The sequence below is a fragment of the Nothobranchius furzeri genome, chromosome 4 (genome assembly GCF_043380555.1).
Source record: "Nothobranchius furzeri strain GRZ-AD chromosome 4, NfurGRZ-RIMD1, whole genome shotgun sequence".
Lineage (NCBI taxonomy): Eukaryota > Metazoa > Chordata > Actinopteri > Cyprinodontiformes > Nothobranchiidae > Nothobranchius > Nothobranchius furzeri.
In genome coordinates, this window is record NC_091744.1 from 79072461 (window position 1) to 79096188 (window position 23728).

The window sequence follows — 23728 nt, forward strand, 5'->3', positions numbered from 1 at the left end:
GAAGTTGCAGTTTTGGCTTGCTTTTAGCACCCCCTAGTGTCCGTTTAGTCAAACCAAAAGTGAAATATATCTCCTTACTGTAGGTTTGTCTTTGTAAGACATTAATCTAACAGCTGAAATGTCTCCTCAGCTTTCATTGGTTTCTAGAGGAGTGGTTCATCACTAAATCAAACAAATCAGCTGTGCTCACGATCTAAAACATTCAGGAAACGTTCTGGAAGCAAACTCCAGCCCCAGGCATGTCCGCTCCACTTTTACTAAGTCCAGCAGGAGGCAGCCCTCAACTCTGAAGTTGCAAGTGCAATATTCTAGCCACAGTTGGCAGTGGGTCTGAATGACATTTCATTAAACCTGTAAAGCAGGGGTATTCAGTTCCAGTCTTGGAGGGCTGGTACCCAGCACGTTTTAGTTTTAACTCTGTTTCAATGCCTGATTTCAATCAACAGGTAATTAAAAGGCTTCTGTAGAGCTGGATGAGCTGCTGTACAGGTGATTCTACCACTGAATCAAGTGTGCTGGAGCAGAGAAACCACTAAAACACCCTCGATACTGGCCATCCACGCCCAGAATTGAATACCCCTGCTGTAAAGGGTCATTTTAGCACATGCTGGCTTAAGAAAATGATATAAAAATATAACAAATTTAGCAAAGAATGCCTTGAAGTGTCTCATGTTTATTTTATATTTTACCACTAGGGGGTGTTGTTGAGTACTTCTGTAATTTTTATTTTTGCAACAAGCCCGGATCAAATTAAATGAAGCAAACCCCTTTTTTACATTTTATTTTATAATTTTGTAATGATTTTGTAACAATTTTGAAACAAATATGCTAATTAACTTTTGACTGAATGACTGCAAGTATGACACCAATAACTTTGAAACATTTCAGACAAATAAAGGCAGCCAATAACCTCGTGCAATTTATTTTTTCCCTAAATGATTCAAGCAGCTGATGATGTTCTAACACCATCATGTGACTTAGAATAATAGAAATGTATTTTGGCCTTTAGCATACTGAGTGCTGCACTCTGCAGACAAAGTGCCTCTTAGACTTTGTTGATTAGATCAAAGTATATTTGAGGAGCTGCTGAGGATTGGGTGTCGAGTAAAGTAAAGTCTGCTGTGTGTGTTTGTGTGTTTCTAGGTGCCCAGCTCCATCATCTCACACAAGTAGGCTTGTCCAGCCGGATGAACGGTTACCCAGCAGGAATCAGGACGGCTCCGGGCCAGAATGGAGGCTTGGGCTGGAATCACTACCATGATAACAATTTCTCCAGGATAGAGGCAGAAAAAGATGCTGTAAGATAGAAAAATATTTAGATTTTTACTCTTGAAAACCATGTCTTTTTAATTCAATCGACAAAGACCGCCCTGACCTCTTGACCCCCACTATCTTGTGTTCTAGATGCACAGGAGTGGAACCAGGGAGCCCACAGCCCCTCCTTCCCACTTAGACGCAGCAGGCGTGGCCTATCTGACAGCTCCACAGCCCCTCGGCACGCCTCCTCCCACGCAATCCTCCGCATCTCTGATCAAGGCCATCAGAGAGGAGCTGCTGCGTCTGTCCCAGAAACAGGCGGCGGTTTCCAGCTACCACAGCTGAATCTGTAAAAGTCGCGTCCGGTCTGTTCCCTGAACTTGACAATGCTTCCCATGGAAGCTCCAGATGCTGTACAGCAGAGAATTTGTCCTGCTTTACTGAACTGAAGACGTGGGACGTTTGTGAGACTTCTACTAGGGGGATGTGTTAGGATATGTGGACTATCCCCTGGAGGGTGGGACAAATCCACGGTTTTGCCACTGTAGATGTTGAACGTTTTAGATTTCCACTGTATTACTGCAGACTCGGTATTCTGTGTCATGTCTGTATTCCTAAATTGCCTTCATGAACAGAAGCACCCTCGTGTCATGTTTTAAGGAGTTTTTATTAGTTCATCCCTCAAATCACCGTGGATGGATTTCTATAATTCCTCCTCAACTTCCTCCTTCTGTTTTCTGCCGTTGACACGGTGACGTAGTTCACCGAAACACACAAGCAGACTACCAACCTGTGAGTTCTGGAGAGTCCCAGAACAGCCTGTGTGCTCAGGGCCGTTGTCGGCACTCCCCAATTCCCGCTAATGCACATGGCCGGATAGATGGAGATATTCCATATTCCAGGGCTAAATTATAATCCCAGTCCACTCCTGCAGAAACGTGTCTACTGATTGAGCCTAAAGTACCGTTGCAGTTCCCAATCAGCAAAATGGTTCAGTTAGCTGTGTCATTAAAGAGCAAGTCACCCCCTACCAGATTATTACTCCACTTCCACTTCCTGTTTGAAAAATGCACCAAATGCAGTTGCCTGGCAGACCGAAAGGGCGGAGCTGCTAACAAATACACACTAACAGGCTCACAACGACATTGTGACATCATATGGTACTAGCTAACATCCTAGGGTACCTCTTAGCCAATAGCGATGGCAGATTTAAATTCAAATGCAGTGCAGAGTTTTTACCTACACTTTTACAACACTAACAAATTAGGCAGAAAATTAAAAATTTTTACTAAAAAGCACTAAAGTGCTAAACTATTCACTGCACACACATGCATGTCTGCGGCATGAATAGACACGCATTTATATCAATCAGATTTTATTTATAAAGCGCTTTTCAAGCAAAGTGCTTTACAAAACGACCCGAAATTCCCATAACAGTTTAAAACATTAACAGACATATGCAAACACACACACACACACACACACACATCAGTAAAAATGTATATTTAGTTTATCAGAAAAAAAAAAGTTTATTTGTGGGTGACTTGCTCTTTAATGTATGTTTTGTAGCTGATTGGCAAGTTCCCACACGGGACAGAAATGGCCTTTAAGCATGATTATAAGGTGACAGCGTGTGCTGCGTGTGTTCTGAGTTGGAACTGGATCCACGCTATAGACTACTTGCTACAGCTGATGTCTTTCAGAAAGATTACAGTAAAAGGACTCTTAGGTGTCATGCAGTAAAGCGTTAATTGGGGAAAGTGATGAACTTCTGTTTCTGTTGCCACGTCTTTTACGAGCAGTACTTCAAAACGTGTTCTGCCTTTTTAAAAAGGGAACGTTCTCCACCATCTGAACGCGTCACATGTCCTTTTTGTGCTTTTCAAACTGCTGCTAATTTCTTTGTTTTGTTTGTTCTGTTTTTGGGGGGTACGTGGCATTTCTCTGATGTGAAGTTACGTGACGCGTTTGGACCTGAAGTATTAATTTATTTAAGTGAAATAAAAAGATAAAATATGGATTTTAAAAGCAAGCGTTACGTATGTTTCTGGAGAGCGTGCTGCTGTCCCGGTATGGATTATAAATGTTTGGCCGTGATCTCTGTGATGTGCCTTTTGAACTGGCCCGAATCAGTAAATCGCAACGCAACATGCAGCTAAAACACTTGAACTCTACTAGAAAACAGACCAAATGTTAAACCAGTTTGTCTGTGGACACTTGAAAGCATCGCTGTAAATAATGAATGAAATGCAATGACGTCACAGTGACTCAAGCTGTTGTCTGTCCATGTTCACGTTACCAACCTCGGGCTCAGCGCCCCCATCTGCTGGCTCTGTACTGTAACTACACATTTTCTTTTCTACACTGTAAATGATCAGCTGGCTGGCCCAACTTGTCATCTGTCTCTTGTTCCATGTTTGATTTTTGCTTTTTCACTGGTTTGTTTCTGTGCATGCTGTTTCAAAACATCTTGAAATACAAAAGAAGAAACTTATCACTCATGGTGTCTCCATGTTACATGTAAAGATGGGTTAACTTGGATGTCAAACACACCCACATCACATTAAATGATTAGACTTTTTGAATTAATTATGTCCAATTTTAGGACTACAGGATTAATAACCCACATGTTTTTGATGTTTTTCTGATTCAACACACCTGATTGAATAACTGAGCTATCAGTGCAAAAGCCTTTAATCACCCTTTATTTAAACCAGGTGTGTTTTCATTCTGCTGATTTGCGTCAGCACACCTGACCGGGGTTGTGCAGTTATTAACAGGGTTTTGCAGTGCGAGAGGACATGCTACACAGGTAGTTCAACCAGAAAACTGGTAAACATCTAAAGATGATAACTGCTACTGAAATGCTGCAGTTGTTATTCAATGTATGTGTTGTAGTTACCACCTGCAACCACAGGGTGTCAGGACAATGCAAGAAATGTAGCTTAAGCTTGAGTTTCTGTTAGCAACTGTCAGCCCAAGGCAGAGGATCTTTAAATTGTTCGACGCAATGAAAAGAAACCAAATATTATTTCTTGTTATAGAAATGCAAAAAGTGTATATATATATATATATATATATATATATATATATATATATATATATATATATATATATATTAATTTTTTTTGTGCTGAAAATTAGGTAAAATGGGTAAAAGTCAGAATGTAGAAACAGTCTATAAAAAACAAGAAAACATTCTACCACTAAATGCAAAGAGGGGAACACAAAATCCCCCAGAAATGAACCCAAGGACGTTCCTGTCTTAAAGACTGAATCGTTTACAGCAAAAGAAGAAGAAGAAATAGTTTTGTTTTGATGCAACACGAGATTTTCAGGTAAGACATAAATATATAGTTTCTTTAAGCACGTCCTGCTCATCTGCTGAGTTTGAACTCATCACTGGAAGCTGAGGCAGCTTATCCGGCTCTGCAGAGCACTCATTAATATTTGATATTTCTAATTAATACAATTGCATTGTTTACATGTAGAATTAACCTGGGGTGGTATTTATTAAACTAAATACAACTTGAAGAATTTCCCTTTTTCTGTTTTCTATAAAAAGTCAGTTTCATATTAAAAAAAACTGTCAAGACCTAAAAATTACAACTCATCTGTTTGAGTTCTGACTTTAGTTTCCTCTTAGGCAAATTCAGGCTTTCTATTCCAACTGATTTATTATTCTTTGCATTCCAGAGATTTTTCTCAGATTTAGTGTGCCTGTATGTTGCAGATCTGTGTGCTTTATGTCTCCAAGTTGGTTTCAGGGGCGTGTCCAGGGAGTGGCCTGGGGGTAGCACATGCCACCCTTGGAATCTGATTGGCCACCCCAGGTGCCACCACACTAAATTACCTTTAAATAGGCTTTTCATTGTCCACAAAAGGCTTGGGGGTAAAACAAAAAAAGCATAACCATTGGTGCCTCCCATGCACAAAGTTGTGCCTCACCTGGGCCACCCCGTTTTAAAAGATCCGGACACGCCACTGGTTGGTTTTTGTCTCCAGTTCCCCGCATGTTTCTGTCTCGCTGCTTCTTACTCTTTTTATGGGGTCTTAACTTTGCCCTTCATCCACCCATCTTCCCAAGAGGTAATCCTGTCTGCATGTTGCCCATCGCAGCACAACAAGAGCACGCCCAGGAGTTAATCTGGATCATGGTGGTAATTATCACTGGGGTGTCCAGCCTGTAAGAGGGTATTGTACAAGGAGGGAGGAGTCAGATCTGCTGTTCTGCCCACTGACCTTGTGAGCAAGCAAAGAGGGAGGGTGGAAGGGGAAGGGAAGGGAGGAAAAAAACTGAAGGAGGCAGGTCCTGGCTGGCATTACAGCACACTGACAGTTTCAGCACTGCAGATCTGTCTGTCTCTGTGTCTTCAGCTGCTTCAGCGTGCTGGTGAAAGGCACAGGGGGGTTTCTGGGACAGAAATCCTTTGACGGAGGAGAGAAGAGGATTTCTTCCCTTTCCAGTGATCCCAGCGTAGATTCGGGAATCCCTTGTGAGTAAGACTGCACATCTCAGGACTTTAGAGGCAACAAGCCGTGTGTCTGTGTAGCACTGTTGTTTGTTTTGCTGCTGGGCTGTGTGCTCTCTAGGACTGACTGCACTTGATGCAATGTGGCTGCTGATATTTTTGTGCTGTGCGTGCAGCTCTGTGTACACTTGACTCTCAAAAACAGGTGCTGTGTCTTTAAAAACTGGCATCCATGTTTTCTGCTGACAGTGAACGTGGGAATATGTTTGCGTTTTATGATCAATAGATGAGAATGCAGTTGTTGCATTGGTGGTACTGTGGAGGACGTGGACTTTTCTCACCTAATATGCAATTCCCAGCATGCTTTGTTGTTATAGAGCATGAGACCTGCAGCTGTAATTTGGCTCACAGATGCTGCAGCATCATGTGCAGAATCTAGCTGAGGACCATGAAATTGCTCTTGTCTGTGTGCTGTGTGGATGGATCTCTTAGTATGGAAACCCTTTAGTTCAGTCATTTCTAAAGCTGCATGCACTGGTGATTCCTGCAGCATGTTGTTGTTTTCTCCTCTGCTGTGCACCCTCCACCAGACCACCGCCATCAAATCTCTGGTTCCTCCTCCACCAGCCATCGTAGGCTTATCTTTGCCCTGTAATTGGATCCGTTTTTCCTATCACCGTGTCTCACTGGCATCAGGGAATGCAAAGTTTTTTAGTGTTCGTTTTTAAGGTGGAGACCGAAACAAATGTTGTTAAGTTATGGTTACAGCTCATTTAATTAGCACGACCTCCTGCATCATCGGTCTGTATTGCAGAAAGAGCAGAAGTGGAAGAAAAGTTTCCCCAAAGCTGATGCTTCCCTATGTACTGATTTTTTTTATTTCATCAAACTTAACGACCCATAGTTGATTTCACACGTTTTTTTCATGTCGGGTCATTCTCTCTCGCTCTTGCATCTCATTCTGCAGTGAACGATTCATGTGCTCAAGGTCAAACAACCAGGTTAGCCTCCCTCGCTCCCTCCCCACCAGGCTCTGCTGTATCCGAAGACACTGTGATATTGTGTGCTGTGCTGTGCAGAGTAGGAGGTAACGTTCATGTGATGCACAAGAGGGAGGTGAATAGCTGTCATTCATGAGCAAGTGCCCATTTGTTCAGCAGCTGCCCTGAGCTCTGACTTCAGACACCGATCCTGCCCGTCAGCTGCTGCCAGTTGCTTTCTGCAGGCCAAGCTGCAGAAAATATCAAACAGTAAACGTGTACTCACCGTTACTTTTGTGAAATAACAACCCATACTTTTGTGATTTGTGCATCTTCTTAGACTTTACAAAGCTTCCCAGTGGGCCACAACTAATCTGATGGCATTAGTCTCTGTCAGCAGACCCTGGATCTGTCCAGCAGATCATGTCAGACCATCAGTAGCAGTGGTCTTCAGGTTTGGTTAGTGGAGAATAGATCCGTTGATGATCCAAAACCTCACATTTTCACCATGACTGGACCTAATGTGTAATCAAGCTGGGTATAAATCAGTCATTTGAGATGTTTGAATCTGTGAATGAACACTTGCCTAACAGATCTAAAGAAATCTGACATTTTTCCAGGTCTGTGGGCTTGCTATCTCTAGTTTTGTACTTCCAGAATCATCCTTTTAAAATTATTCAGAATTAATCATTTGACCTATGCTAGTTATTTGAGATAAATCGGTGTCAACATGTCAAAGCGGAACGAGCATCTGAAATAAACAGGCTTATCTTGTGCCGGAAATCCAGATAATTTTGGAATGTGGAGTAAAATAATGCGTTTTTTTAGATTTGCTGTATTTAAATAAATCCTGATTAGCCTTATTTAACAATTTATTTAGTCAAACAAACACTGGGAAGTATTTTTGTTGTGCTTGATTGGCCGTGGAGGACTTTAGACATGATTTTCTCTGATTCGAGATGCAATTTCAATACTGTGAGTTCAGTGATCGGAGTAACAACAGACTGTGGAGTCACCCAGAGCTACCCTGAACACAAGCTTAACCAGAAACATTAAAAACAAAACCTTCTAATCTGATTTAAATAACATTATCTTGTATCTGTGTGTGATTGATGAGAAATATTTCCCCCTGAACAGTGTCTTGGTACTGTTTCCATCCTGTTCTGTCAGAGAAGGGAGACGGAGTTAAGCTGACATCATCAGCAGACATCAGCATAACAAAGCATTGCTGTGCTCAGCATCTACCGAAGGACGAGCGCGTAAAACCTCCAAAAAAGGAACGTTGAGAAAGAAATGACGACTGACAGATTTGTTGACAGATACATCCAGTTGTGAGTGCAGTTCAACATTTCTATCAACAAGTTGGTAGGCATTTTTTACAAATGAGGACCTAAATGACTACATCCTCTCACGACCTGTTTGAAGCCATTAAATTACTTGTTCTCATGTATTTAGTGTAAAGATAGCAAACCGTTTCAAGAAGAAATACTGTTTGTCAGGGATGTGTATTTTTGAAATTCTGGCGATACGATACATATCACGATACAGGGGAGACTATACAATATATCGCGATATATTGTGATACATTCAGTCAGACGTTACAAGCAATTTTTTTACTGAATTTATTGTAAGAATGTTCAATAAACAGTCCAAACTGATACGTAACATGTTTAACATGAGGTATCTGAACCATGATGGGAGGGATTTACAGTTCAATGGTGGAAACAAAACCCGTTGCACACTGCTGCCAACTAGCGGGTGGCGATTGAATTGCACAAAACGAAAAGAAAATACACAAAAGTTTGCATGTAAATTATTTCAAGAATTAGATACACGGCTTTTAAATATTGATGTAATACTCGCAGGAAAAAATATCACGATATATTGCCATATCGATATTTCCGATACACGGCTTTTGAATATCGATATAATATTGTTGGGGGGAAAAATCACGATATATTGCCATATCGATATTTTCTTACATCCCTACTGTTTTTGTTACATTTTTTTGTTTGTTTTTCAAGATTTGTTCAGGTGTTATTTGATGTAATGATATACATGCATTAATTTAGTTATTAATTCTATATGTTTATGCACAAAAACAGGTGATTCTTTAAAAACATTGATCAGTTTTGAAGAAAATAAAGACGTACTGAATAACAAAAAACCTGCACCATTTTAAGCCCAACAGCTCTTTAGGGGTAAAAATAAAAGCTTGCTTTTAAACGAAAGTGCAGATCGATGCCTAATTATAAGCAGCTTGTTCTGCAGACACATGGGCTCCATATGATCATTTAGTCCGACTTCTGCATCGAGTTTCACACACGTAACATTTACTGATGGAACCGCTGCTCACACGAGTCAGTGCTGGGACTTGGTGAGGCACCTCATAGCAAGAACGGTTTAGGAATTTGCAACTAAAATTGAAATTACATCTTTTTGGAGGTGCCTCTAATTTATAAAACACATCTGTTGTAATTTATCAACCGACGTGAATGCTGGAGAAGGGCGATAAATCTATCTGATTAACGTGCCTTCAGCTGAATTCATCACACTAAATAGTTTCAGATATCTACGACATCTGATTCTGAACTGGAAAATAAAAAAGTGTTTCTTTAGGACACGAATAACAGCAACAAAATGATCTGACTGTGCCTAGTGGACAACTTTCCCTTCACGTTTTACCTGTAACACTCAGAATCTTAACAGCTGTAGTGAAACACGACAAGCAGCTGTCATGACTCTTGTGAAATGGACGAGACTAATTCCAGGAGTTTTAATCATGTGACTCCTAAAAAAAGTCTGGATATTCTTAAATGTGTGTTAGTTCTGGTGTCTGAGTTTTCAGCTGAAGGACTGCCACGTTCATCCTTGGTATCTTCAGTGCCACCAATCCATTTTCGTTCGCTTATCCGGGGTCGGGTCGCGGGGACAGCTGCCTAAGCAGAGAGGCCCAGACTTCCCTCCTCTAGGGGAATCCCAACGTGTCCTTCCTGTAGGTCTCCTTCCAGTTGGACGTCCCCAGAAAACCTCATCAAGGAGGTGTCCTAACCAAATGCCCAAGCCACCTCAACTGGCTTCTCTGTGGACCCAGCAGCAGATCTACTGTGAGTCCCACCCAGATGACCAAGCTTCTAACCCTATCTCTAAGGGACAGTCCAGACACCCTGTGGAGAAAACGAATTTCAGCCACTTGTATCCACAGTCTCATTCTTTCAGTCATTACCCAAAGCTCGTGACCACAGGTGAGGGATGGAACAAACATCGACCGCCTTCCACCTTTCAGCTCAGCTCTCTCTTCACCACGGCAAACCAGTACAACATTTGCATCGCTGCAGATACAGCACCAATCCGCCTATTGATCTCATGCTCCATCTTTCCTTCACTTGTGAACAAAACCCTGAGACACTAATGGGCCATTCCCATCTGTACCGGGTCGGGCCGGGTAGCGTAGGTTGTCTACATATCTGGGTGGCCTGGTATTTTTCCGGGTCAACCAAGGCTCATTCTCAGCCCTCTTCTCGAGGGGGTCTGCTTCAGGCCGACCAGGGCCAACACACCCACTGCTGACAACAAATTCACACCTTCCATTAGAGCAAGCCTCTGATTGGTGGGTAGAATCAGCCCACATGGGCTTAAGACAAGGATGTGTGGAATCAACCGGGCCAGGCTGGGGCCGACTGGGGCTACCCGGCCCGGGCCGACCCGGTACAGATGGGAATGGCCCATTAAACTCCTCTACTTGAGACAGGACCTTGTCCATGACCTGGAGAAGCCCTTCTATCCTTTTCCGATTCAAGACCATGGTTTTGGATTTAGAGGAGTTTCAATGCCATTCAATCAAAAGTAAATGGCCTGTGTTCGACATAGCGCCTTCTAGAGTCCTGGAACCCCCCAAGGCGCTTTACAACACAACCAGTCATTCACCCATTCACACACACATCCACACGCTGGTGGGGATGAGCTACATTGTAGCCACAGCTGCCCTGGGGCGCACTGACAGAGCCGAGGCTGCCAAGCACTGACGCCGCCGGTCCCTCCGATCTCCGGGGCTCAAACCTGCAACCTTTACGGGGCGAGCACTTAACTCCTGTGCCACCGTCAACCCATAAATTGAATGATCTGCAGAAATATGTTCTAAATAATCTATAATCTAAAAGGTCTAAATAATAACGAAAGGCAAAAAAATTCTGTTTATCTTTAGTCCATCCATCATTACGATGTAGGTTACATCCTAAAATAATGTGTGGAACATCTTTTGTGCGTAAAAGAAGAGTGAAGATCAGATCCTGATAAGTTACTGAAGTAGAAAACAGCCTTTTTGGTCTGCGATGAGCTAAAGTCACTCACATCAACACACAAAGATCAGGGGTGTGATGGCAGGAGGGGTAGATTACTATAAATAGACGTAACGCACATTCATGGCTAATTTTTACACATGCGGCGTGCACCTGTTCCCCTGCTGCTTCATCCCTAACTCACCCGAGTCAACTTTCACACAGAGGCTGAGTCAGGCGGCATCCCAGTCAATGAGCTGAAACGGAAACCTTCAGGATAAACACAAATCGTGTATTAATATCAGTTAGGGTTAGAAATAAATGAAAACAAAACAATAACAGATTAAACGGTTCAAGAATAAGACATGAAAACAAAATGGTACATTTTATTGTACAAAAAACACAAATGAATATTTTGCTACATATACTGAATACATTTTTATGTATTCATCTGTGAATGGCTCCATATGTTTGCAGACATGACTTAAAAGTGACAATGTGTAGTTTTTAGTGTTAATTTCTGGAAATATCCATGAAAATGTTGTTGAAAATCAATGAAATGATGCCCAATTGTAGAAAAATCTTGGCAGCGGTGTAACATATAAATTAGGTCTAAAATACACGTGAGTGGGTCTAAGTCTCTGGGCGATGTTAGATGCCATGTTTTCTTCTACGGGAGCCCTTGAGGGCAAAACACATTTACTGATTTGTAAGAAACGGTTACAAAACTTTCACCCTTAATAAATGTTGTTGTTTTACACATTTACCTCTTCACTCTTTGGCATGGAGTCTCATGTGCTTGTCATTTTGCTGAAGTTTGCACTCCCCGCACCTTTTTGACCCTAATGGGCATTCGTTGGTGAGGTCTTATTCCAACACAAAAATACTGCGTGCTTGCAATACTTTAGTATTTACTGCCCCTATCACCAGGAAAAATACACACTGTCACTTTAAAGTAACACAAATCATTTTCCTTCTCCTCTGCCCTACAGTTTGAAATTGGAACTACAACTGTCATAAACAGCCCTGCTGCAGCCTGCTGTGGCTAGCGCTAACAACAAGCTAACTAACACAAACCAGTTAACACTAAAATGAACCACAAAATCAAAAGATTCACACAACTGGACAAAAATATAATTACTCACAAGTCCAGAAGCAACAAAGCCAGGTCACTATTGATCCATGGTTTTGTGGCCGGTTCCCTCAAACTAGTGTAGGTCGTGCCGATGTTCACTCTGGTTTTAGCTCTTTGCTTCTCCTCCAAATACAGTACTCTTACTTTTACTTCCAGGCTTTCCATGATGCCAACAGGAAAAGCAAACTCAATTTTATTCTTCTTGTGATTTTAATTGATGATCGGCAAATTGGCAATGCTAACTTGCTAACATTAAAGCTAACAGCTGTAGAGCAGCCCTTGGGACACCTACCTGACCCACAAAACTGTGTGGTTTTTGGTCAGCAGAGGACTGCAGAGTGGTGTCAAATATCAAACTGGTCTAGTTTCTAATTCAACGATCACTAGGATCAACGTTAAAGTGTTAGCTTAAATTTAAGGAAAACTATCTATTGTTACTTTAACGTTGTGGACTCCACATTTCTTCAGTGTGATTTTATATTAAAATCAAATTCTCCATCCTGCAGAGAGTTGAACTTATCTTCATCACTGCTCCATTCCTAAAACAATATTCTCAGAAATAGACAAGCATGCAAAATGACACCACAGTGATTATTTGTGGAAAAATAAGAGATAGACATGAAAATAACATCATGAGCAAACTGGTTGTTTATATTTTACAAATATTGATCACTTGATTTTCTTGATCCAAAGTTTCCAGAGCTCAGACCCCCCCCCCCCACACACACACACACACACACACACTGAAGGGATCGTCTTTGATTGTCTCACCTGCATGTTTGTCCCATTTGGTCCTTGAGGAACAACCGGATGTCTCGTTACCTCAGTGAAACCTGTCTGTGTCTATGAAGCTCACACAGGAAGGTCTGATATGACGCCACACTCTGTGACAAGCTGCTGACGGGGACAATGGCGAGAGAGCGCATTTACCGTGGCAACCAGTTAAATGATACCACAAGAAGGCTGACTCCATGATTTAAAGTCACCTATATAGTTAGTTTTTTACACCTACAAATGAGAAAATCGTGTGATGACTGTTTGAGCTAAAATTAATGTTTCATTTGATCCACCTGTCTGTGCAAGACTGAGACTTTAATTGCTATTTGTTTGTATTTTGTTAAGTTTGCATGTCAGTGTTGAGTTTATATGGATGCTAGTCAGGGGTGGACTGAGACCAAAATTCGGCCATGGCATTTTCGCGAATCATCGGCCCTCAGTCGGCCCTCCCCATTGGGAGAGCGGTGGGGGTGGGGGGTGTTGCCGCCGGTGGACTCGTCTCTAGGCCGAATGTGAGATCTAATATGGACCGGGACTGTTATATTACAAGCAGGGCCAGACCGCTGCGACCGGGAGCCCTGGCCTTCCAGATCAGGTCATTCTCCACAGGTGGAGATCAGCAGGACATCCTACGCCACCGCTCTACTGCGTTTTTCTTGCTTAAAACGCCTGGAAAAACTCTGTTAGCTTCGGGTTACCATGTAGCTAATGTTCTGCAGATCACCAAATGTGGAGTAGTATTGGCCCAAGCTGTGCAAGCAGCCCACTTGGCCAAGCGGCCCACCGAGACAGTGCCAGAATGCCAGATAGGCCAGTCCGCTCCTGATGCTAGTCATTTAGCCGTTGCAGATTTCTTTTTTCTGTCAATTAGGACTTATAACACTATAGCTCGTAAGTTTGGTTTTTGTTCACCTCCAGTTAAGGTGGCTTTATTTAAAGCATATTGTACTCCACTTTACACAGCCCAACTGTGGTCATCCTACAATCAAAGCAGCATGAATAAGCTGCAAGTTGCATACAACGATGCCTTAAGGATCATACTTAAAATACCCAGAGGGGGCAGTGCCAGTCAGATGTTTGTAAAAGCAGGCATTTGTACTTTTAAAGCACTTTTAAGAAAACTCATATTCACTTTTACAGGCCGACTGGATAGCTCTGCCAACAGTATAATTTTAGCAATCACTGATCCTACTGTGAGCAGTTGTCGCTATTTCTCCAGTATAAGGAAACACTGGTTGAAGTGTTTGTGTGGTTAACCTGGTGTGGAACAGTTTATAGTAAAGCTTTTAATTACATTTAGATTTTTATTCAATTTTATGCTGTTATCTTTTTACTTCTATTTATCTATTTTGTTTCATTGATCTGTTGTTTTCTATGTATTTTATCTGGACCTAAGAGTCTGTCAATAAAGATTATCTATCTTATATTTTCACTTATGACTCACTGAGAGCCTTCTCGGACCCATATGTGTTCTAATTAAATGACTATCTGATTGATTTAAGTTGTTTGTTGACTACAAAAATGCAGTCTGACAGAGACACAGAGCAGAATACCAAACGTGATGACCAGTCTGAACTTCAGGGTGTGGTCCTTTCTCAATGAGAACAGTGATCTTGTCCAGACGTGGTTTTTATTAAACCAGCATGTGTCCAAGAACTGTTCGTTTAGCCGAATGTGGCAGACGCTCCTCTGATAAAATGGTAGTTTCACATCTCAAGACGAGTCAAGTCTGCAGAGCCTCATGAGGCTGTACAGAAAAGTGGAAATGACAAAGTTTACACGAGGTCTCTTTGGAACAGTTGGACTGACCACTCTTCTGAGAGGGCCTTCGCTTTGTTTGAAGATGCTCTCATGATGTCAGAACATAAGAAGATGATTTGAGCAATGATTTCTTTATCACACAAACTGACGTGAAAATGCAAAACAGCGTGAAATGAAAATATTCATCCGAGTTGATTAGCTTCCTCCACACGGTGCCCAGGCTCTGCTCTGCATGAGGAGTGCAGTTATTGGGAGTGGAGTTGCTGCTCACCCCCTATCGGAGGATTCAGTTGGGGTGATTTGGCATCAGGTGATGATGCTTCCTGTTTGTTTTCTTCTGGAGGCACCGGAATAAAACTGTGGGAGAGACCCGGAACTCACTCCAGGAATTAAATAGTCTCTATGACCTGGACACACCTTGACGTCTCCCAGGACGTCTGGGATTTCCCTCAGAAAAATGAGTGAACTTTGTTCAACCTTGTTGATCAGCTTGTTTAGCGTCTGCCCACCTGTTAGCAGCAAGATGAGTGATCAGTCATCAGTGTCATATTTCCTTCGCATCTAGTTAACATTTGTAGATTCTCATCTAGATTTGTTTTGACGTGTTTATTTCATCAGCTGTAGTTTGTAACGTTTTATTTTTTTTCTCTGAGAAGACAGAAAATTCAACGTTAAACACAGTCCCGTAAGAATGAGCGGAGCAGAGAGGGGCCCGACAGCAGGGACGGGATCTGTGCTCTCCGTGTTTTTGTGTAGCGGTTGTTCATGACAAGCACTCTTTGTGCCTTCAGGAGATCACATGTCACAATATTTGAACAGCTGCAGACTGAAGTTGGAGCATTTGTACTCGTCCTTTCACGCCGAAAGCAGGAATCTGTCTGATAAAATCTACGGAAGAGTGAGGACAAGCAAAATGACAGCATGGATGAATGAATGAATGAATCTGTTGTGAGTAAAAGCAGTCTGATTTTTCTCATTTATGATTCATAAAATGGTTGTTGCATTAAATGCAGCATGGATTAGGACACATGGACTTGAAACAAATAACAGGAAATATGATGTTTTCCTCACAAACAATACTTGGAACCTTACCGGTTTGTTATCTAGAGACAGAGTTTTGTTTTCTGTTGTCAAATTCAGAGATAGAGAGTTGGAGATTGTATTTTGTATAAAACTGACACTCCACCAGAGAGCAGAAGACATTAAAATGACTCCTTACAGCTGATCTTTTAGGAAAGTACTAATCCCGTTAATGAGGCAGAGGCGTTAGAAACGGGTTTATCGAGTGTTTCATTTAGATTTGTAGGATAGGTGCTGTCAAGATTTTCCGTTATTTAGCATTTATATTGGAAAAAAGGTCAAACAAAACCACGCCCTGCCCACATGAAGCTGCAGAAGTCAGAAACTGGACTGGTCTGGCTGCAGACCTCCCTAATAAAATGTAACAGTGACACCTTTGGCCTGAAATGCACTTTTCTTTTTGCAAAGCAACGCATACAACAGTATGGTCATATGATGTCTGCAGTTAAATAAATCACCTAAATGGAAAGAACTGTGTTTATTGATTCTGTATCTGAATCAGGCTTGTAAACCTACAACAGATTGACAGCTGAGAATCTGCCCCAGGTGGATAACTTCTGTCTAATTGGAGTGGGATCCATTTGCGGCTACTGAACACCACTAATGGAGTCTGTTGGGAGATTCGTTGGCGGCATGCTGTCACTCCAGACTTGCTGCATTAACCTAAATGTACCCGTGTTCGGACAATCACTGACATCTGGTTTTACGACAACCTGAGTGTTGCACGGCATGATATTTAAGTGATTTCTAAATTCCTTTAAAAGGCCTGTGGAAATGAGCTGAGTGTGTTGTACACACCAACGCTCATTGATGGGGCACACATGAGCAAAGAAATGTGATGATGTGTCTTTGCAACGAGTCTGCTGCACATATGGATGAGTGGAGTCTTTAGTTTCAGTCTTCAGGCTGGATTTGAGCACAAACACATCGGAACGTGACCACTGTGGCTATTTTGCATCATGTTACAGGCTTGACAGAAACCATGACGTCAGCTGTTGTGGAATTACTGAGTCATCATCTGCTTGTTGCAGCTTCACAAAATGGGAACTAAAAATGTGCAGTTTAAATGGTTTTAAGAGGATCAGCTACCTGCAGATCTTTAGACCTTACAGATGTAACATTATGCATTTCATGGCAGTTCATAACTATGTCACGAAATGCCGTGAGACCGGGTTGTACTATATTACTCATTTAAACTGATAATACTGTAGTTTGGAGTAATTTTAGCAGTTTTCACTTCCAAATATTTTGAAATATGTGCAGGTTTTCAGAAACTGGTGACTAACAATATAAGACTTTGGCTGCCTCTGTAAGTTTAGTTCTGTCAATTAATAAAGTTTTGTCAATTTGTCAATTTGGGTGCAGAAATGAGCAAAACATCACATATATTTTTATAAAATGTGCTTTAAACGCAGGAATCAATTTGAGCTCCGTTTGTCAGCTCAACTTTAGACTGTCTGCATGGCTCTGAATAAGAATGTTTAATATTCTTGGATAAAACTCGTAGTCGATAACTTGGACTTAAGAGTTTAAGGGTCAAGTGTTTGGTGTCTCTGTATAAATTACAGTGAGAGAGAGAGAGAGTAAAAATTGTTCCAATTTAGGATAAAACTTCTGGGTCAAGTCTCATAACCAAAAGCTGAAAGAGTGAAACCATGAATGCTGCTTCCAAGCCTGAGCTTTTCTAGTTTACATATAAATCTATCTGTCTATCTGTCTATCTGTCTATCTATCTATCTGTCTATCTGTCTATCTATCTATCTATCTATCTATCTATCTATCTATCTATCTATCTATCTATCTATCTATCTATCTATCTATCTATCTATCTATCTATCTATCTATCTATCTATCTATCTATCTATCTATCTATCTATCTATCTATCTATCTATCTATCTATCTATCTATCATCTATCTATCATCTATCTATCATCTATCTATCATCCATCTATCATCTATCTGTCTATCTATCTATCTATCTATCTATCTATCTATCTATCTATCTATCTATCTATCTATCTCTCTATCTATCTATCTCTCTATCTCTCTATCTGTCTGTCTGTCTGTCTGTCTGTCTGTCTGTCTGTCTGTCTGTCTGTCTGTCTGTCTTCATCCAAGTTTTAGGTGTGGAACACTGAAAAAACATTTTTTTAGTTTAATTCCTGATTATAATCAGTCACTCTGAGTTTTTCATGCAGGCTGAACATGAAAATAGTCTCCTACACCTATCTCCTGCATTAGCTTCTGATAGAAAACAGACGGTGAAACTCTAGGATTAGAAATGGTTAATGGTAAATGGCCTGTATTTGATATAGCGCCTTCTAGAGTCCTGGACCCTCCTTTAAAAAGCAGCTGAAGTCTCACTTGTTCAGGCTGGTTTTTGTATGACCTACGATGTAGCCATAGCTGCCCTGGGGCGCACTGACAGAGGCGAGGCTGCCGAGCAGTGGCGCCACCGGTCCCTCCGACCACCACCAGCAGGCAACGTGGGTTAAGTGTCTTGCCCAAGGACACGATGACAGCGACAGACTGAGTGGGGCTCAAACCTGCAACCTTCCGATTACGGGGCGAGCTCTTAACTCCTGTGCCACCGTCGCCCACAATCCTGACAGATTTACTTCACACTGTTTCTTAATGTTCATGGACTCGCCCATCTTGACTTACGGCGGGGAAGGCTGTTGTTGGTTTAGCGTCAAGGAAACAGCAGAGAATGTTTCAGCTGGTAGACGCAAACCATTAGCATTAGTAACTCCACCACACGGCAGAACTCCTCCATGCTTGTGTTATTTGTGGAGATAAAACATCAGCGTTGCAAGTCAGTGGTAGAATCATGTTGCTGTTAGCCAAACCGAGACGAGATGTCAAAATATCAGGAAGTATGACTCCAAATCCTGCCGAAGCTCAGTTGGGATGTGGTTCATTTCTAGGGTGTTTCTCAATGCCAAGGAACCTCGCCTTGATGTCTTGGCCCGGTTGCCTAGGAGATACGTAATCAGGAACCACCAAGACGTGTTCCAATGTTCATGTTCTATCGAGGTGTGTGTTCTCCATTTGTTAGCCGTTTAGCTAGCTGAGCAAGGATAAACGGGAGGTGTCTTGTAGCCTAGCCTCGGTCCAAAATTACCCAGAATACACCGCAGTGTTTTCAAAAAGACGCTGGATCAGAAGCCGGCAACTACTTTGGGGACAAATTTCAAGTTTAAAAGTAAGTCACCTTATTTAAAGTTTTTTTTTAGATCCAAAGAAGCTTTCTATGGTTGGTTAGTTGCTTAGTTCTTGCAGTTTCGGTGGTTAGTGGGTAGTAACTCACTTATATTTTTAATTTAACAACTATATACACAATTTAAAAAGTAAAAGGCTCATTATATATTTTTATTGAAACTTATGCGTATAAAATATAACGTTATCTCCCATGTCACATGACGTTACGTGACCACCGTGGAAGCCGCGGTCACGTGATGCAAGTCTGTTCCATTTAAGTTTTCTTTGACCAAGGAAGGACGGTGTCCTCATAAGCAAGGCGCCTGACCTCGCAAGACATCCCCTCGCAAGGGCAAGCGCCTTGATATTGAGAAACAACCCTAGTTCCTGTAAATGGTGCACCAGTGTTTTTCTTCCCCAGAGTACGACTTGCCAAGCATTGGTTCCTACTAGAGACCACCAGAAATGTATTGATTCAACGAGTGTTCAACACCTTTAATATTTGTTTCATGTGAGATGAAAATGTATGTTCACTCAAAACTGATGAACAGTTATGCAAATTTGTGGGAACATTTTTCCGATCAGGGCTTAGCTACAGCAGTGTCCCTGGATCTGGATGAGAAAGAGAAAGGTAAAACTAGAGAGAAGAGACACCGGTCAGGACGGTGAACCAGTCTGGTTCATGCAGAAAAACGCATTGTGAGTCATGCTTTGACGTTCCTTTTGGACCAACTACATCACACCAGCTGTGGACAAGTGTCAAAACTAACACCGATAAAACGAGAGTGGTACGATGTGAGTGGAATAGAATGGGAGGAAGTTCTGGCAGGTCAAGACAAAAGAAGTAGCTTTATATTTGTAACATTTTTAGGGAATATGCTTTATGTAAATATCTGTTTACCATGAAAAATTCTCATAGCATATCCAGTATTGACCTTCTGCTGTGAACTTTGATCCTTTAACACCCAGACTCATGACATTAGCCGCCACATTTAGGCTCTGAGCATCAATAAGGGATCTAGCAGGGATAACACTCACAGTCGTGACCCTTTTAACCCTTTGGAAGGGCTTGATTTATAACCTACCATTTAAGCAGTTGATGGACACAGTAAATGTCCAGCATAGTGAGAATTGGCTTCAGCGTGGCCGCGCCCTGACCACTGCTGCCGTTCCAGTCCTCATACAGCCTTGAGGTCTCCTAAACACATACAGTTAAATATAGATCGTCTCAGACTGACCACAGCCACAGTCAGACCTCCTGAAATTGGCTTTTTTTGTATTTTCTCCACCACTCTTGGTGTATTTTTACACAGAAACGTTTGTTCACAGACTCCATCCCTCAGCCGGACGCCACCGAGCACCACACACAAACACACTCTCTCTCTTCGTCTCTCCTGCTATCCGTTATGCTCAGGAGCAGCTGACTGGGCTGATTTACGTGGTGTTTGCTCAGGGTTCTGGAGGAAATTAAATGTTCGAGTTGCAGCACTGGCTGGATTCACGTGGCCTAAAACACTGAAGAGAGTCGCAGGAGACATTTTTCTGTATTGTTTGTCTCAGATGAGAGGGTTCATGTTGCGTTCATATCTGGATGTTCAAGTCACCTTCTGTTTAATGCCTTGGTAATCGATGACACTTGTGTGTGAGATGAGTTCACTGGGAAGAGAAACGACAGGTTTATGAAAGCAGATCAGCCACTTTACTTCATCTACTTCAATAGTTACGTTTATACAATGATAGTGCAGCATTTCCCTCCTTCAGTAACATAGCACTGGTTTAACTGGCAGAGATTACAGTCTGTGATAATGTCTTATTATTTATTTCATTGATGTCATCTTAAACTTTAAAGGTTAGATAGGGAACACGGACACTCTGACGATACCTGGTGTTTGTAGGTGGTAGCTGCAACAACAGAATCCAGCTGTCGGGCTTCACCGCTGACACGTTAAGAGGCCGGCCAGCACCAAGTGACAAATCGTACAGGGTAAAGACTAGTTTCAACTAATAATTGTCTTTTACAACAGTATTTACTGTTGGAGCATCTTCTGGGCTCAGAATCAGGTACTTGACTTGTCAAGTCCGCCATTTTACACAGTTTCAGCCTCGCCTTGCAGAGCAGACTTTTTAGTGCAACAGTGTCTTCTAGTGGCTAGTGCCGTGCCGAAAAATTTAAAATTAGATTATTGATTGTAAAACTGTAGATTCACCATGCACACCTCTAAACACACTGTGGTGGTATTATTTTTTTTAAATACAGCTTTTTATTAAAATGTTCCATATTCCACCTTTAATCTATGGCAGGACAATATTGTCAGAACCTTGAATGGGCTGTGACACGTGGATATTTTATAAAATTATCTGATCTGAGGAAACACATCTTCAACCCGATTCCATGATCTCTCTGCTTTGGTAAAAATAATAGTTACTCATGATTTACCACCAATTTGATTACAATCCTGCTGAAAACACAACCACTGACGTTGACTTTCCATGTTTATTCATAGTGATCAACTCAACCTTTCAACTCTACGCAGCTTTAATGTAGACTTTAAAGCTGTTATAACAAATCTACAGAACAAGCTAGACGTAGAACGCAAACACGGTCATGCAACACTCACCCCTTCCCTTTGGTATCTTCCCTGAGACGCTTTTGCCGGAACCAGAAACCCACGATGTCAGACAAAACGAGATAAAGCTAAACACTAGTCACACTTTTCTAGGTCCAAACATCTTTGGTTTTCCACAACTTCAAATGGTGATTTTCTTTTTGGGACTCTGGTAGTTTGTCCTAAAGTTGAAATGGTAGCAGCCGGCTGTTTCACCGTCTCTGATATTATTGAATGGAGAACCTCACACACCAGTGGTGTTCTGTTGCTAAATACGTGAGTGTGTAACGAGTGGAGGACCCGAGGAAGTGCAGTGATTTGGTGAGGCCGACAACTGGATGGTCCAATAGTTGCTTTTGGTCCAAAACGTGTTATTGGATGAGGTATTTAGACAAGTGTGAGAACCAAGTCAATAGTTGTTTTTGTTTAACTCTCCACAATATATTTATAGTCATACTGTGTTAGAGCGTTGTAGGCATAAAAAATGTTTTAAGCTAATTTGTTTTCTAAATTTGTCATTGCAGCATGAAGACACTGGTTATTAATTCAATTCAAGTTTATTTATAAAGCGCCAAATCACGACAAGAGTCGTCTCAAGGCACTTCACATAATAAACATTCCAATTCAGGTCAGTTCATTAAGCCAATCAGAAATAATGTTTCCTATATAAGGAACCCAGCAAATTGCATCAAGTCACTGACTAGTGTCAGTGACTTTACAGCAATCCTCATACTAAGCAAGCATAAAGCGACAGTGGAGAGGAAAACTCCCTTTTAACAGGAAGAAACCTCCAGAGAATCCTGGCTCAGTATAAGCAGCCATCCTCCACGACTCACTGGGGAGTATTAAAATCTTACATATTTTTTCTGAATGCCTGATTCCTCGGATGTTTCCTAGGTTTCTTCCACAGATAAACATTGTAGTTGGTTGCTTATCCTGCAGGATCCAAACATGTTCTGTTTTTGACTTAAAGGGACTGTAAGGAAGTTAGAAGTTTTTATGCTTGCGATCGCCACTCAGGCCTAACTCGTAACTGCAGCTTCAAAAGTGAGCTTGTGCATGAGGTGTGCACGCTGTACGTGCACACTCCTTAACAAAACTAACAGCTGAGACAGTCCCGTGTGTGTGTGTGTGTGGCCCGGAGGACAGAAGAGCACAGCAAATTAATAAATATAATGTGCCTCTGTCTCTGCAGCTACACTTTCTTGTTGGCCGGCCGAAAGTACAGTGTGTGTGTGTGTGTGGCCCAGAGGACAGGAAAACATGCAGCTAATTAATTAAATAATTTGGTTCTGTACCTTTCTCTTCAGCACAGCCGACAAAGGTTTATGATGGGTCAGTCGTCCTGCATGCTCAGATCATTCCCTTCCCTTGCTTGAAAAATTGTTCCAAAATGAAAGTTGAACCCACATCTTTTTTATCTGTGAATTCAATGCCGTTCGGCGAGTCTCAAATAAAAATTTGGACATCTTATTACTGTAAAAAATATACCATTAATGTAAAAAAGAAACTCAAAATGACAAAACGTGTTCACAACTGGAGTCAAACACAGGTCTTCTGCATGAGAATCAGACACCTTTGTAGGTGAGCTAAAACGCCAATGACATTCAATCTATCTGTAACATTTATACTGTAGCGGTCTGCGCCGCCCTCTAGCGGGGTGTGTGTGAAGCAGCAAAGAAGAGTCGACAGGTAGCAGACATAGAACACTTAATAGCCGGATGGCTCCCCTTTTCATCCCCCCACACATACATTTAACTCACGGTGCCAACAGGCACCGGATAAGAACAACACAGTGTGAACTCCGAACTGAAACAAACAACACATAACCCCGAACAAAATAACCCTCAGAACGGTTCAGAGCGAAAATGGCTATTTTGTTGCTAATTTGCAGGAAATTAGAAGAAACTAGCTAAGGCTCCTCAGAAATGTAGCTAGGTTTGTCACTAGGCGTTAGGAACAGCGACAAAGTCGCTGAGTTGCCACTGCCTCTCTCTCTGCTGCTAAAGCTATGGATAGCAAATGCTACGAGCGATGCCTGAGCGTGAACGCGCATGAAGCAGCCTGCTCGACCCGAGCATCTCTCTTTTTCTGTGATTTTACAGAAAAACAGGCAATCACAGTAAAAATGCCAGGGCTCATTCTACAGGACCAGGGCATTGCAGGAGAATGTATGAAGAA

At 41.8% G+C, this 23728-nt stretch overlaps 2 protein-coding genes across 15 annotated transcripts in view; both read left to right on the top strand.

Moving 5' to 3' along the window:
• Positions 1-3751, top strand: part of si:ch211-1e14.1 (UPF0606 protein KIAA1549) — a 52601-nt gene extending 48850 nt beyond the window's left edge. For all 6 annotated transcript variants that reach the window (XM_054733294.2, XM_054733298.2, XM_054733295.2 and 3 more), the window contains 2 exons: positions 1144-1298; positions 1405-3751. In XM_054733294.2, coding sequence (XP_054589269.2) covers positions 1144-1298; positions 1405-1602 — 353 coding nt within the window. In that variant the 3' untranslated portion in view covers positions 1603-3751. The remainder of the gene's footprint in view (positions 1-1143; positions 1299-1404) is intronic.
• A 1802-nt stretch (positions 3752-5553) lies between these two features.
• The window catches only part of mical3a (microtubule associated monooxygenase, calponin and LIM domain containing 3a), a 124301-nt gene continuing 106126 nt past the window's right edge, over positions 5554-23728 (top strand). For 4 of the 9 annotated variants that reach the window (XM_070550462.1, XM_070550454.1, XM_070550455.1 and 1 more), the window contains exon 1: positions 5554-5753. The gene's annotated coding sequence lies outside the window, so the exon portion shown is untranslated. The remainder of the gene's footprint in view (positions 5754-23728) is intronic. The other 5 variants (XM_070550460.1, XM_070550461.1, XM_070550457.1 and 2 more) reach the window with 4 other exon arrangements.